At 44.9% G+C, this 15,670-nt stretch overlaps 1 protein-coding gene across 1 annotated transcript; it reads left to right on the top strand.

Moving 5' to 3' along the window:
* Nucleotides 1-504: 504 nt before the first annotated feature.
* Nucleotides 505-7,371, top strand: pigq (phosphatidylinositol glycan anchor biosynthesis, class Q). The gene is made up of 14 exons (XM_079366458.1): nt 505-760; nt 849-1,036; nt 1,247-1,427; nt 1,586-1,818; nt 1,966-2,162; nt 2,242-2,373; nt 2,454-2,574; nt 2,675-2,801; nt 2,916-3,069; nt 4,471-4,582; nt 4,674-4,754; nt 4,903-5,017; nt 5,182-5,243; nt 5,349-7,371. The coding sequence occupies exons 2-14, from the start codon at nt 884-886 to the stop codon at nt 5,499-5,501; spliced, it is 1,821 nt and encodes a 606-aa protein (XP_079222584.1). The 5' UTR covers nt 505-760; nt 849-883; the 3' UTR covers nt 5,502-7,371.
* Nucleotides 7,372-15,670: the final 8,299 nt, after the last annotated feature.

Below are 15,670 nucleotides of genomic sequence, written 5' to 3'. Positions count from 1 at the left end.
CAATCTTCCAAAGTAAAATGACATGTGTTTTATTTTGAAGTCACATAAACGGAAAAATAGTTTTTCTCCTTTTTCTACCCGGAACATTTAATATGACGGACTGTCAACAAAAAACATGGCGCCGCTCGCTCTCTACATGTAGCTTCACCCAACTCGGCGGAATAAATGAAAGAAGAAAGCTTGTGACAGATTTAATATTTCAGGTATAGAATTTATTTTACACGCTTTTATTTTGTGTCATCTCTCGTCTTTTTAACGAGTTTATTCTCCACTGAATTATTTCGTTGTTTTTTTAATAATCCGGGTTGATTTGAAAAACTTTGAGGGTGAAATACCTGCGATGAACTTGACAACAGGTTCCGGATATAACCAACCGTGTTTGTCGTATTTAAAAAAAAACCATTTAATCTCTTTTTTTTTTAACCAACTCTACAGCTAACCTACTTTCCTTCTGGTTGAAATCACAGCCATCAATGACATTCGGCCTGGGGCTTTTCCTGTTGCCATAGCAACGGGCTGCAAGCTCGATACGTGAAGGGCATTAAAGGAGGTCAACCGACTGTTCCTTTTGTTCACCAGACTCTGTTTGAAAAACACCAAATTAAAGTCTGAAATCGACTTTAAAAAACAAAAACGAACAAATGAAACATTTATTCTTTATGTTTTATCGTTTGTGTGTTCAGTTTTATAGTCAGCTAACGTTGAGAAACAGACCATGAGGTTGTTGGATTTGTTCATAATTCGCACCAGGTGACTTTCTGTTCTGTCCTGCAGATGTGGAAACAGACTAACTTTGTATTTTGGGGGGTTTGTTTAGTCCTCGTCTGTTTTCTTCAGGTATTTCGGAGCTGCTGGAGGCTGAGCGCTGAGCTGCAGTGAAGTCATGGTGCTGAAGATCTTCTTCCCTCAGTGCTGTAACCGGGCGGACAGCGGGCTGCTGGTCGGACGCTGGATCTCCGGTCACGACTCGGCCGTGGTGTTGGCTGTGATCCACTACCCGTTCATTCCTGGACAGGTCAAACAGTACATCCAACAGGTGAGGGACACACCTTTGTGCTCTCTATGGTAGTATTAAAGGGTTAAATTAAGTCTGTCTGTATCGATTCTCTGAAACAGAAGAACTCGTGCAAAAGTTTCTGCAGCTTTCACCAAAAATGTAAAAAGTTGAAGCCCGGACGAAAGAGTAGAAGTTGAACATCTGTCCCCCCCCCCCCCTCCTCCTCCTCCTCCTCTTCTTCTTCCCCAGATGCAGGCTCAGAGTGGGGTGGAGCTGTCGGTGCTGGGTTCATGGAGTTTACCTAAAGAGGGTCAGGAGGGGATGGAGAGCTTCCTCAGAGACCTCAGCACCATCTTCCCTCAGGAGCGCTGGCTCCAGATCAAACGCCAGCTGGGCAAGACGGGCTTCACCTGCCAGATCCTCAACCGGGGTCAGAGAGCCTCAGACTTCTATTCACTGGGTTTATACAGAAGACCTGGAAATGTGAAAAACTGCTCAGATTATAGTGTTTAAATGCTTCATAAAGGAGGACTTTGTGTTGGAAACGTTGACAGATGATTTAAAAACTGATTTTTCTGTTACAACCAGACGGGAAGTCGTCTCAGCCGGACGGTTTAAAGAAGAAGAAGAAGAAACAGAAGGTGGAGGAGGAGGGAGAACTGGTTGAAGGGGAAAAAGAAGAGCGGGAAGAGGAGGAGGAGGAGGAGGAGAAGGTGATCTTTGTCCACTACGAGCAGAGGAAGGTGATGCTGTCGCAGCTTCACCCCGTCGAGAATGGCGTTCCAGACCCCAAAACTGAAACGCCATCTGAGCTCAGACAGGTACGAGGAGGAGAAAAAACAAGTTCTGTGTGAAAGCTGTTCATTTAGACTGAAGGGGGTAAATGACCGAGTGCCTTAGAATGAGGTCACTCAGGTCATCGGTCGTCCTATTTGTCCTCTGTCAACTCCTCTTCTTCGTTGGTGCAGGTGTTCCAGACGGTGGCCGGCAGCCAGCCGCTCTTCTTCCTGGACAGATACGATGACGGGCCGCTGAAGTCGACGCACTGGCAGTCCGACGGTCGAGAGGCCAGCATCATCGTGGAGCTGCTCAAACAGGCCACCGTCCCGCTCTGCGTGCTCATCAGCTGGCTGCTCTCCATATGGACCTGGATCTGTGACCTGCGGTGAGAGGAACAAAGAGCAGCAGCAGCATCTCACGAAGCTCCAGAATAATGTTAAATATGAACCCTATTTCATCTTCAGGATCTTCAGTCTTTATCCGCTCCGCTTCCTGTCCGGTAAGCTGTCCACCTGCGTCCAGCTCAGCTACAGGACCGAACACATGAGGACACTGAGCTCGACCAAACCAGCCGCAGGACACGCCGAGTTCATGAGGTAAACGTTTGAAAAGCAGCAGAGACCTTTTCTTTGTGTTTCTTTTTTCCCTGCTCTTCATGTTTGTGTGTGATTCACAGAAAAGCCAACATCGTGGTTTCCTTCTTGGTCGACGTGGCGCTCGGCATGCTGCTCGTCTGGTGGCTCTACAGAGACAACCACATCAGCACGTTAGCCAACGCACTGGTGCCTGCAGCCGACGTGAGTGTGTGTGTGTGTGTGTGTGCGTGTGTGTTTTATCAGCTGAGATAAAAAAAAACGTTCTTTATCGTCTTGCTGAACTCGTCTCATTCTTCCTCAGCATGTGGCTAAAGAGCTGGAGGAGCTGCTGCAGTGGCTGATGGGAGCTCCTGCAGGGCTGAAGATGAACCGGGCCCTGGACCAAGTCCTGGGTCGCTTCTTTCTCTACCACATTCACCTGTGGATCAGTGAGTCCCAGCGCATGAAGCACGACGTCCTCGGAGCTTTACGTAGCACAGAAAGGTTCTTCATCTGAACATGAAAGAAATGACATCGTCTTTGACCTTGAGTTGTCCTTGCAGGCTACATCCACCTCATGTCTCCCTTCATCGAGGGGATCCTGTGGTACGGAGGCCTCTCCGCCTGCCTGGGTCTGACCTTTGCCCTCTCGCTGCTCTCCGACATGGTCGCCCTGCTCACCTTCCACATCTACTGCTTCTACGTCTACGGAGCCAGGTGAGGCGTCGCTAACCTCAAAGACAGCTAGGCAGTCATGTCTCGTGCTCGTAGAGAGGAAGAGCAGGGTCAGGGTCCTCCTTCGGATCCCTGCAGGGGGCGTCCTCCTCCTTCTTCCATCAGTGGCTGCTTCACGTCCACCGCACTAATACGGGCTCTGAATGTCAGTGGTTAATTAAGGGACGGTTTTCATCCCGGACAGGAAGCAGTGATCGTCCTTTTGAGTTGCTTGTCGACCTGCTGGAAGTTGTAAATCTTTGTTTTGGGATCGGACAAAAGGTCAGGAGAGCTTAAAAAACATTTGGAGTCATGCCAAATGTCCCTTCATGCTGCGAGCCAAAGTGGTGGACGGAAGGACCAATCACGACAGTTTCCAACTTATCAGGGAAATAAGTGTCTATTTCTGATTATTTATGTATTTTTGAAGATTTCTTAGATTAGATAAAAATGTTTTTAAACCCAACTGATCGAGCTTTAGGCGCCGCCTCCGACTCCTTCATGAAAAACCATAAAACCAGATTTTTGGATATTTTTTCAACGAATCGGATTTATCCAATGAAAAGAAGTTTAGATGGACAAAAATGTGACAGAACAAAGAAACCAAATGACAGTAAACGAGCTTCAAAGACTTTTTGACACATTCACTGTCTCACTGTTTCATAAGGTGATCGTGAGTCCAGCTCAGTGTTTGTGTAAATCAAAGTCACATAAAACAAACTAACACCTCCTCGTACTCAATCTGTTTCCAGCTCCTCTGACTCTTTGAATTGTTCCATGTTTCTTCCTTCTTTGTGATGCAGGAACATGCGTGTGTACGTTGTGTTGTCGACCTCTCACCTGCTGTGTTGACTTTGCTTTGTAACCACGGCGACTCGTGGCTGTCGAAGCGTGAACGCTGCGCTCACAGTGTTGAATGTTGGAGGAGAACGGATTGACTAAATTATGCATTCGCTCCAAAGATAGCTCGCTCGCCCGTGGTGTATGATGAAATATTACCCACTCTCCTGCTTACATATTTATGCTCCGACAGATTTTTTTTTTTTTTTTTTTGGGAACATGTCGAACGTGCGTTTGAATCCAGTCAGAGAAAAAAAAAATCCTGGAAATATTTTCTGTTCAGATCAGGCTTCAGGTTGTGTAAGACAGAAAATGAAGAAGAAGAAGAAGAGCTCTCGCCTGTTTCTCCTCCACAGCAGGAACAACCTCCCACTGTGAGGGACGTGTGTGTGAGGAAGAGACTCGTGAAGTGTCAGGACTGCATGTGTAAAAATAGTGATGCTCCACCCGCCCGTTAAAGTCTCCTTCCTCTTCCTCTCTCCTGTTTGTGCAGACGTTCTGCTCATTCATCAGCTGATCAGTCATTCAGACTTTCATTTTATTTCTGATCTGTGCGTCCGTCAGGCTCTACTGTCTGAAGATCTACGGCCTCTCGTCTCTCTGGAGGCTCTTCAGGGGGAAGAAGTGGAACGTGCTGCGGCAGAGGGTGGACTCCTGCTCCTATGACCTGGACCAGGTACCCTGCACATCAACACACACACACACACACACTCTCAGCGTCACAGGGATGCAGGCGTTAAACTGTGTGAGTGTTTTTGTCTCTGCAGCTCTTCATAGGAACGCTGCTGTTCACCATCCTGCTGTTTCTGCTGCCCACGACGGCGCTCTACTACCTGGTCTTCACTCTGGTGAGACGAGTCGCCGATCTATTCAGGCCGTTTAGGAAATCCGACTTAGATCAATGAAGGCCTCATGAAGTGACTCATGTCTTTGATCTAAGTGACTCAAAAAAGTGTTTGTTTTCAAGCCCCGTGCGTCCCTGTGTTTGTTGTGCAGCTGCGCCTGGTGGTGGTGCTGTTCCAGGGCGTCCTCCACCTCAGTGTGGACTTCATCAACTCCTTCCCTTTGTTCGCCGTGGGCCTCCGAGTCTTCCGCTCCTACAGACTAGCAGGTACGTCTCCTTTTATCACCCCCCCTTATCATGATGCAAGACGAATCAGCTCCTTAAAACAGAAATGAGACTATTAGAGTTTGACCCTGACAGCCTGCTTTTTCTTAAAATGTACGAAGTCACGTCCGGACTTCTTGTTGACGTGTGTGTTGCGATCGTTACAGAGGGAGTGAAGTTCAGGGTTCTGTGTGAGGAGCCGGGGACCGCCCTTCACCTGATGATGGAGGTATGACGTCACGCTTTGTCGCTCTTAGCAGATCCGATGTTGACGTGTCGGGGTTTGTGAGTTATTTATTCCGAAAGTGTCCCGCTTGTTTGTTTCCTTCCTCAGATTAACCCTCTGAAGGGCAGCACTGTGGTTCAGACGTACCGCACCCCGACCTACAGCTGCTACCCCAAAGACTCGTGGGCCGCTCTGGTGAAGAAGCTGTTTGTCGGCGAGCTGATTTACCCCTGGAGACACAAATCCACCAAGACTGACTGAGAGAAATCATCATCAAGTGTGTGTGTGTGAGAGAGAGAGAGAGAGAGAGAGAGAGAGAGAGGAGGGAAGTGAGTGAATAAATAATCAGGTGGAGACGGACGGACGGAGGGTAAGAGGGGGGCGAGGGAAGCAAGGTCGAATTAAGCAGCAGGATCTTTGAGTTTCGCAGCTTTCATGCAAGATGATGAATAATTCTGAAAGTTTGTTTGAACAAAAACTGAAGTCGCTGAGTCAGCACTTTTTTTTCCCCCCGTTTGATCAGGTGATTTTTTTCTGATCAGGTCGCGGGAAGAACAACGAGAACTGTGTCAGTGTTTTAGAGCTTGAAGAACCTCAAAACCAGCAAGTAGTCACGTCCAGCTGCTGTTAAAACACGTGAACAGCATCAGTACGAGCCGTGATTCAGAAACACGATCCTCCAGACAGGAAACCACTCGAAGGGACCAAGACAGCTCAAGGTCAGCTGCAGAGGTCATTTTATACGTCTGTAGAAAGTATTTGGTATTTATGTATTAACTGCACTGACCATGTGAATAGTTGTAACTTGTAGATTTTATATTATTATTATTATTATTATTATTATTATTATTATTATCATTTTTTAACCAGAATCTACTTGAAATGAAACAAGCTGGACCAATAATTTTAAATTCTTTTTTTTTTGTTCTTTTTGAATAAATTCAGATTAGTTTGATAATATAGTTCTCGTTCACACAAATCACTTACAGCAAACTAATAATCAATAATCATATTAACGTTATTGATGAAGCAGGTTTATATAAAAAGGTGTTTGCAAAGTGATTTGACATGACAGGAAGTCAAGACTACAAAACAGAGTTCAAATACACTTTATTAGTATTTTATTTCAGCAGGATTCAGGTCGTGTTGTAGTCGAGACTCAAGACGTACAGTACCCGAGACAAGAACAAGACATGTAGGGATGGAGACTGAGTCAAGACCAAGACCGTTAATATCTCTGAAAAATCCTCGACTTATGTGCAGGTGGGCGTGTCCCCAGTTGAATTGTTGTTTTTTTGTTTTAGAAAGAAGATTTGTCCCTTTTTAATCTCAGTCATGATGCAGAATTAAACTCAAGACCAGGACCGACTTCGAGCACGACAACACTAGATTCAAGAGAGTCCTGGTTGAGTTTCATCTGTCAGAAGCATGAAGCAGAGTAACGTGTGGTTTCATTCTAACGTTCATACTGGTTAGAAACCAGTAAAGGTGCAGTTGCTTCACCTAAATAAATGAGTTGTCAGTGAGTCGTGTGCTCCAGTGGTCTCTTTGGATCCTGCCCGCGTGAAGGAGCCTCTGACTCCTTCTCTCAGAGCGCCGACCTCCACCTGTGTACGGACAGAAGTGTTAGTCTCCTCCTCCTGTGATCCTTTAGGTTCCTGCGCTGCCATATTGTCACAAGTACACTGGAGCGATTTGCGTCCGTCAGACTGTTACAGACAGAGAAGCAGCCGGCTGCACGTGTGCCTCTTTACGTCTTCTTAAATCACAGAGCGTCTTTTCGTTCTTCACAACAATCGTACGTCGATGTTTCCGGACTTTGTGTCGTGTTACTCTAATCGCTTTGTGACCGATCCCTGTGCTTGACTAACAAAGAAGAAACTGTGATTAAATGTGTGTTTTGAAATCCGGATAAGGAAGCAGGTGTAGCTTCTATCCAACATGTCACATTGTTTTTTTAATTGTGAATTATTCTCATTTTATTTTACCTAAATCTTTACACACGGATTGTTTTTCTAAACCGTAAAAATCTTTCTCCCAATTATTTTTTAACCTTTGATTGATTTATGATCTCTGTATTTGTCTATCCTAAATGTGAAGATGCCATTGAATAAAATTCACACGTATTTGAGTACTTGTGACACTTCTTTGCAGATGAATAGTTTATTCAACAGCGAGAATAATAATACAAATTGGAATCACGTCAGTCTGACTAAATTTAATGTCAGAAGTTTAACAGCAACAGAGGCCACAAAAGTGCACACTCAACGTATTAATATTTCTATATACATCTTTTAATTATTGTTAAATAACTTGAGTAAGAAATGGGGAAGAACACCATCAAGCTTTGTGCCTGTCTCTTTATTTAGCTTGTTTAAAGACTTTTCCACTGCATGCTCCAAAAGAGATGGGAGATGGGAAATGATGATATTTTACATAACCTGTTACTGTTGCAAATGTGCTCTACTCATCATATTACCTTTTAGCTGTCAAGCTGATGCTGCTGTGTGTATGTTTCATTTATTATTATGTGAGTTGGCGTTGATCAGCAGGTTGTTCTGGCACAGCTTACCAGCCGGGTGAGTCATGATGTTACACATACAGATTAGACACATACTGTACATAGCATCAAATACACACAACTGTGTACATCAACACTTGTTATTAACATTTATATCCCCACATGCTGTGATAAATGGCTTTTTTCCCCTTACAAATCAGTTTTTAATGATTCAAAATGAGTCATTATCTGAAAATAGATACTAGAAGATGACTATTATTTAAAGCTACAGTCCAACATGTCAGGAAAAACAGTATGGTAAGAGATGTAAAGTGCTGATTTAGTATTATATATATATATATAATACTAAATATATATTTAATTTTATATATATTAATAAATATATATTTTATATTATATTAGTAGCTGATTTAGTCTCACAATCAGGTTTTTCAATTAAAAATGGTTTTCTTTTTGACTGCAAGAAGTGATTCCCCCAAAAAGAAATCCCTACACAATAATGTCTTTTTTAATTCATGTAAGGCCATAAGAGTGATTATTTTAATCAAAATAATCAATTACATTTAAGACAAACTTTACTCTATGGATGTGAAAAGATGTCGTTGCTTTTGTTCAGGGAGAGAAATTCTTCATCTTTGTTGTTCACGTTTCTCTCCCCCCTCCTCGCCATCTGCGTGTTTGTTGTTTACACCAAATTTTATACGGGCGTTTTGTTCAGCCAATCCTCGGCATTTTCCACGAGTCACAGCAGAAACATTGTCCAATCGTTGAAGTCGGAGGGCGGGGCGTGAAGTCAGAGGGCGGGAACAGAGCGGAGACAGCAGCAGCCGATCTGTCAGCAGCCAGTGAGTGTTTTGTGCTGCAGTGAGGAGCCACAGCTGTGATTATAACTGGAGAAAATTGGGAAGATTACCAAACCGAGATCACTGAGTACATCCACGGAGATTCGAACTGGACGTAAAAACATCACCGTAGGAATCTTTGTTACTCAGACTGAAGGAGGACAAGGGGGCCTGAAATTACACGGATGTCCGTTGAAGTTGATACACTAGCTAAGTTAGCACTTAGCTTGCTATTAAGTATTTCTCTTATATATATATTTAGTAGGGAGTTTGCCTGCATTGGGTAACGCAATATTATAACTAACTGTGTGTTGCGTGACATAACGCATAACCACAAACAGCGGCTTTTGAATAATCATCGCCGCTGGTACCGTTAGCGCTTGCTATGCTAACTAGCATAGCTATCCATGTAAGAAAGCTAGCGTGTTGTTCCTTGTGCTATTTCAGTCAGCAGGCGTCTTTTTTTAAGTGGGATCAAAACACATTAGAAGCTTTGGTAGTTGAGAAACTCATCACCGCATAAATATACATGCTTCAAACAAATATTAGTCCCACTTGTAGTTTTATAATCACCACACCAGGTGAAACAACATGTTCTTCTTTCCTACATGTACTTTGTTGGATCCAGCCACCCGGACACAGATGTAGTTACACTTTGAATGACTTTGCTCTTAATCCTTAATAGAGTATTAATCTGTCACTAAGATTAAGGTGGTTCACCTGTCTATAGACTGACCGTCTAAACCGGGTTTTTACAGTAGTTTTGTAAACACCAAAACAGGGTAATCATTTTTGTTGCTCTTCACAGCCAGATTTTTTGAAGAAAATGTGTTTTTCAAGACGGACATTCCTGTGATTGTGTGGTTTTTTTTTTAAACCCACCCCCCCATCCTGTCTGAAAACTACCTCCTTTTACACCATATTTGGTTGATTGTTAAAAAGTTAAAGACACGAACATAAGGACGGTATGCTCTTGGATCCTGATTCAGCAAGTTCATGGCACAACAAACATAACCTTTGTATTTGGATCAAGTGAGTGAAGTAACACAGGAGAGAGAGAGAGAGAAAGGGTTGCTGGTTCCTCAGCCTGGACACGATGGGCAGCCAGGGCAGCCCGGTGAAAAGCTACGACTACCTGCTCAAGTTCCTCCTGGTCGGAGACAGCGATGTGGGCAAAGGAGAGATCCTGGACAGCCTGCAGGATGGATCAGCAGAGTCACCGTATGCGTACAGTAGTGGTGAGTCAACTCTTTCTTTTTTCCATCTCAGCTGATTGGGGATCAGTTGGCTCTGCTTTGCTCCTCTTGTGATGATCATCTCCATGTGTTATGTCATGCATGCTTGTCACAAGAGTCCTGAAAATACTAGCTGCTCATTCTGATTGTGTGGGACTGGAGAACACACAATGAACCCTGTGACACTCCACACATACAGCATTCACACAGTCATGACTGTATGTACATTGTTGTTGAGGTAGTGGGAAGTACATCTCGATGAACAATAGCTTGCATGACTTCATTGTCTAAAATGAGGCAACGTGTTGGACCTGTACTTTAAACACACTAAATATTTTCCAAACAACATCATCACCACTTCGTTCCTTAAAGACGAGTTCTCTCTCTTTTTTTAAAACCTTGGCCTTTTTTTTAAAACATGATTTATAAGCACACAATAGGTTTAAACTGAGCTAACGCCACAGGAATGCTTCTGTTGGCATCTGCCAAAACAGGCTGTAATGGCTGCAGCACGAATCCTTCGAGGTAAATAAAAAGTGTGTTACAGAGATGTTTTTTTTTGTTTAGTTGCCACTGACAACATTACAATAAATATCTTTACAGAGATAGACCTTTTTAATGCAATCCACTGGAGGAAAACAAGACTATTTTTTATTTCTCCATAACAGCTTCACCGGTTTGCAGATGTCGGACAGTAAAGACAAAGAAAAGTGCCAAGCAGTATTCTTTTCTACTTTGCGGACGTATCTTTCCTCCAGACCCTTGAGAAATTGATTTGAGCATAATTATGGCTAATTAAATCATAATGGTGTGTGTGTGTGTGTGTGTGTGTGTGTTTGGGGGGGGGCTGATGGAGCTGTGCCCAGTCTGATGATGTCTCCCCGGGTGTACCAGCTCAGATCACCTGGCTCTCCTGCTGCCATTGCTCCGGGGCTGAGAGCCTCTATCTGATGACTGCCTGCTGCTGCTGCTGCAGTGAGCTGATGGGCTGTGGCTGCTGTAACACACACACACACATACACACTCACAATCTCCAACTTCTATCAGAGAGAAGCCTGGGAACCAGATCGGATAGAAAACAGGGCAGAAGAATGAAGCGGCACAGCAGTATTTTGAATTTGTTGTTGTCCCCTTTTAATGCAAATACACATGCGGTCTACTGTTGGACGTTTTCAGTCAACATTTCATTCACTAAACAAGTTGTGATGCAGAAACCTGTTTCTGTACGTTTTCAAGAAACCTCCATCTCTGCACGGCTTGCTCTTTAAAAATAGCTCATTGCTGCAGCGTGCATACAAGTGAGTCTCCTGTTTTTTCTCTCCCCCCCCCCCTTTTTTTTCCCCCTTGTTTCTTTAAATAATTAAATTACTCGCTTGAACTGCATTTCCCCCAAAGGAAAGGACGGAATAATTCATGTAAAAATCCAACAACAGCCTTGTGGGCCGGAGTAAATAAACCCACCGTTTGGTTTAACCAAACTGATCCACGTTATTACAGAGTGAGTGTGTTATTGTCGGGTTGGGCTTCGTTACAACACCTACAAAAGAAAATGCAGAGATAATGTGAACTGCTGGCCCACCGGCGCCGCTCACTACGCAGTCATTCGCTGGCACTCTGCTCAATGTGTGTTTCCCCAGCGAGCGCCACGGCCCGTCTCCTACACGATTTGCAATAACTTCAACAATATCTATTTAAAGATATCGTCCCAAACCCATAAAAAAAAAAACAACTAGTATAACCACGAGTCCTCCCTGGATTCAGTGTCAGAATAAATCCTGGATCAGTGGCGTCCGTCATGCTGAAACCAGCTGTTTGTCAGGAAACATTAACAGAGTGCACAGCCGGACAGAAAGGAAGAGAGTGCATCCATTACATGTGATTAGACTCTCGCTCACTTTAGACCACTTGGGATAAAAGCTGCTGCACGGTTGCTCGTATTTGAAATGTAAAATGTGCTTGTGTATTGCATGTGTGTGTGTGTGTGTGTGTGTGTGTGTTTTCCTAAAGGAAATGCTCCTGGTCAGAGATGCAGTCGTAAGACGATACCATAAGTATCTGTTTAGTTTTGTGTCATGAAGCAGATTTCCGTCTTCCTCCTCGAGGATGAAAGCTTCAGTTCATGAAAAATAGACGAGTCAGCAGAATGACCTCTTTTCACCGGCGCTCGCCATCACACGACGAGTTCAAGTAAAGACTGATGATGCTGCCTGTTGGCATTTCTCAGCGGTGTGAAGACCCAGGTCATGTGCTCTCCCCGAGCACTGAAGGACAAACTGTTTGATTGCAGCCGGTTAATGATTAAGAGAGGAAGTCTACAAAGTGTTTGCACAGCACTCATGACATTCACTCCTCGTCTTTATCAGAGAAGATCACAACATGAACCTCTGTGAAGCCGGCCCCAAGGAGGCGTGTGCAGGCGTTTTCTTTTCTCGTGAATCTTTATCAGTTAAGAAATAAAAGTCATCCTCTTTCATGATTTCAATGAGACGTGTAAGGGTTAGACCCAACAAACATGGCTGTTTGTTTGTTTTGTTTTGTTTTGTATTGATGGGTAAATTTTCTCAACTTACCATTCAGAGCAACTGGTAAATAAAAGTGACGTGTTTATGAGCAAATCAAAGATCTTCCTTGACTGCTGTGAGCCTGGATTTGATCTCACACGTCATTGTGTTTATGCAGCTGTGTTCAGTTTATGAGAGCAGAGAGAAGATATCAGCGTTCATGTTGTAGGTTTGGTTTCTCTCCTGTGACCAGGCTGAAAACACCTCAATACCTTTTTTTTTTTTTTTTTTTTTTTTTTTATCGATGTGGTCAGCGTTGTGATGGAGCAGCGAGATGTTGGCTTGTTTTTCTGTACGTGGTCGATGTCGGCTCCTGGACGCTCTGTGAAAAAGAGGAATGAGGCGACATCAAAGGACTCCATTAAATATGGAGGGCGGGGAGGAACGCAGCTGAACGAGATGTTCGTGCTATTGATTTCCATCCCTCTGGCAGCGAGAGGTTAGCAGGGCCTGTGAGGGGCCCTAAATATTTGAAGAGGAGAAAATCAGGACAGAAGAGCCGTCTTCAACTGGATGACATCATCCCGACCGCAGGATGTGATTGGTTCCCTGAGTGATGGTGGATTTGTCTGTTAATTTTAATTGTTGTCTTTAGATTTATGATGTTTTTGAGGTGTCGGGGTGCCAAGCGGCCTCGTGGTGATGTCACGTGCGTACGCAGGCAACGGACCTCGTCACAGCAGCTGTAGGTTCGAATCCAACCTCTGCCTCATGTCTCCCCCCCTCTCCCTCCTCCCTCCCAGACCCCCCCCCCCCCCCCCCCCCCCCCCCCTTTTTAAAGCAAAATCATTGACTGATTTACTGACTTGGGGAGGGGGGTGCGGGGCGTTGGCGTGTTTGGGGGTGACAAAGAAATCTGAGTGTGTCTGAAGATTCATTCGACACGCTATAATAAGGTTTGGAGTTTCACACTCGTCGGGTGTGAGCCGTCAGATCACGCCTGCCTTGGAGGCTTGACGCCAATTAAAATGCAAATACAGGCTGAAAAGACGCAAACTGAGACTCTTCATTTATTTTATTTATTTTTTTCATTCAGCACACGGCAACAAAGGAATATTCCCCGGGGGTCAGGCAGCCACGGCGGCCCATTGTTCCTCCGCAGCAGTGACTGGCTGTGTTGACAGTCGCACATCCTTACACAACAGTTATCTCTGGATGCAGGCCAGCTCAGAGATAACCCCCCCCCCCACACACACACACACACACACACACACACACACACACACTGCTCTGCAGGGGGGTGGATTTAGAGGGCTGATAGGTAAATGAAAAGCTGAACCTGATTTAATCCTCCTGAAAGATGCACAGACTGACACGCTGAAGCTTCAATATTTACAGAGCTGAACTCTGAACGCCGCGTCTCGCTGTTATCCAAGCAGCTTTTTCCCTTCCCAGCTTCCCGTCTTTCTTCACAGCGTCGGCTTGTTTTTCACACCTGCACGTGTAAAGTCATTCGTATTCACTGGTCTCACATGGTAACAACACATTTTACAGTATTTGCCCTTCTAGGTGCTGCTGCAGGGTTTTTTTAAATTAGTTTTTAAAGCGACACTCCACAGACAGTCCTGAGCTTTTCTGAGCTGTATTTGCTCTCCTTGTTTAGTCACGTACGGCACCACAAAGTGATGTTTGTTTGTTTTTCATAAAGGAAAGAAAAGCAGAAATGTGTTTTAGAGTTTTTAACTGTCTGGGTCGAAGAATACGTCAGTGTCTTTAGCTGAATTTCAGGAGGTCGGCCTCTGAAATCATCCTGGTTGCACACACATGCTCCTCCTCACAGTCGGAGACCATCACAGAGAAAAGAGTCGGCTTTACGACGCTTTGATCAGAATATTTGTCTTTGTATCAGTGCTGTGTGTGTCTCAGTGGAATCCAAAAATCAACAGCAGCAGTTTCATGACGTGCACGGAGATCGTAGTGGTCGTGTGCAGCAGTAGCAGGAAGTAAACGAAATCATCTCCTCTGATTTATGTGGAAATAAATGCATCATTATTACTCCTGCTGGGCTTATTGTTTCATACGTTGACAAAGAGAATCATGTCATTACCAGCGACTTAAATCACCGCCTCTCTGACACAAAAGCGAGTCAGCCTCCTCCCAGAATAGAAGCAGCAGCGTTCAGCTAAGACATCAGAGCCATCAGAGAAGCTATTGATTATCTGGGATATCTAAGTGTGCCTTGGCAACGGGGGGGGAGAGGAGCCACTTGGTACGACGCCATGCACTCACTGCAATTCAATTAGGCCACGCTGAGCTCAGCACTTTAGTCCAACAGCAGCTTTTCTTTTTTCTTTTTCTTTTTTTCGCTGCCTGGAAAATTGGAAGATATTGCTAATGTTGTTAGCCAGCAGCTGCTACCTGCCAGAGGCGGACGCAGTCATGTGTGAGAGTCTGGGAAGTAGATCCGTCTCCCAGGAGTCTGGAGAGTTGAAAGGACGACGCAGTCAAAAACTAACAAATATCCCTTTTAAAAAAACTCAGACGTGCTTCTCTGTCCAACTCACAGATAAAACCTAAGAGACTGACTTCATTTCATGTCGTCTTTTAATTTGCAGCTGAGGAATGAGATGCATAAACCCGAACCCTACTACACGCCTTATTCTCTAAGCAGCCAATCAAACAAGAGCTGAGCCCGCCCGCGTGTGGTTCGACCTCTTCAAACACTCGGCTGGTTAGCAAGTCGCGGCAGGGCCAGATGAAGTTTTACACAATCAAGGAGTGAACGTGTAGCTTCTGAGGATCTCAGTGGTTCACCTGTTTGGCCTCAGGTGGAACAAGGTTGAGTGAACGCCACGGGAGCCTGACGAGGCGAGACATGTGGAGACACGGCGGCGCTGCAGGACGACAGGTGCAGCAGTCAGACTGCTGCTGCTCGTGGGAGGAACGCTCGAGCGGGGGGGGGGGGGGTTCAAACCGCGCCCCTCATCCCGGATCCACCAAAGTGATCTGCGGTGTGGTCGACGTGTCGTCAGCCGTAAACACTCAGCTGATAACAACGCTCTCTGTCGTGTCTCAGAGAGACGATGAGTCATCGTGTCAGTGTCGGCTCGTCTCCCGTCGCCTCGCTGTCATGATGTCGTATGTTTGTCTAATCCCTCTCTCTCTCTCTCTCTCTCTCTCTCTCTCTCTCTCTCTCTCTCTCTCTCATCTCTCTCTCTCTCTCTCCTCTCTCTCTCTCTCTCTCTCTCTCTCTCTCTCTCTCTCTCTTCTCTCTCTCTCTCTCTCTCTCTCTCTCCTCTCTCTCTCTCTCTCTCTCTCTCTCTCTCTCTCT

This window comes from Symphodus melops, assembly GCF_947650265.1.
Source record: "Symphodus melops genome assembly, chromosome: 17".
NCBI classification, from domain to species: Eukaryota; Metazoa; Chordata; class Actinopteri; order Labriformes; family Labridae; genus Symphodus; species Symphodus melops.
Note: the sequence above shows the minus strand (reverse complement) of the source record. Positions and strands in the feature narration are given on the sequence as shown.

Bases quoted from the DNA above. Each gene is read 5' to 3' on its own strand.
- pigq (XM_079366458.1), top strand. From the start codon at position 884: ATGGTGCTGAAGATCTTCTTCCCTCAGTGCTGTAACCGGGCGGACAGC. The intron at 2,802-2,915 runs GTGAGTCCCAGC...TTGTCCTTGCAG, and splicing joins CCACATTCACCTGTGGATCA to GCTACATCCACCTCATGTCT. The intron at 3,070-4,470 runs GTGAGGCGTCGC...TGCGTCCGTCAG, and splicing joins TTCTACGTCTACGGAGCCAG to GCTCTACTGTCTGAAGATCT.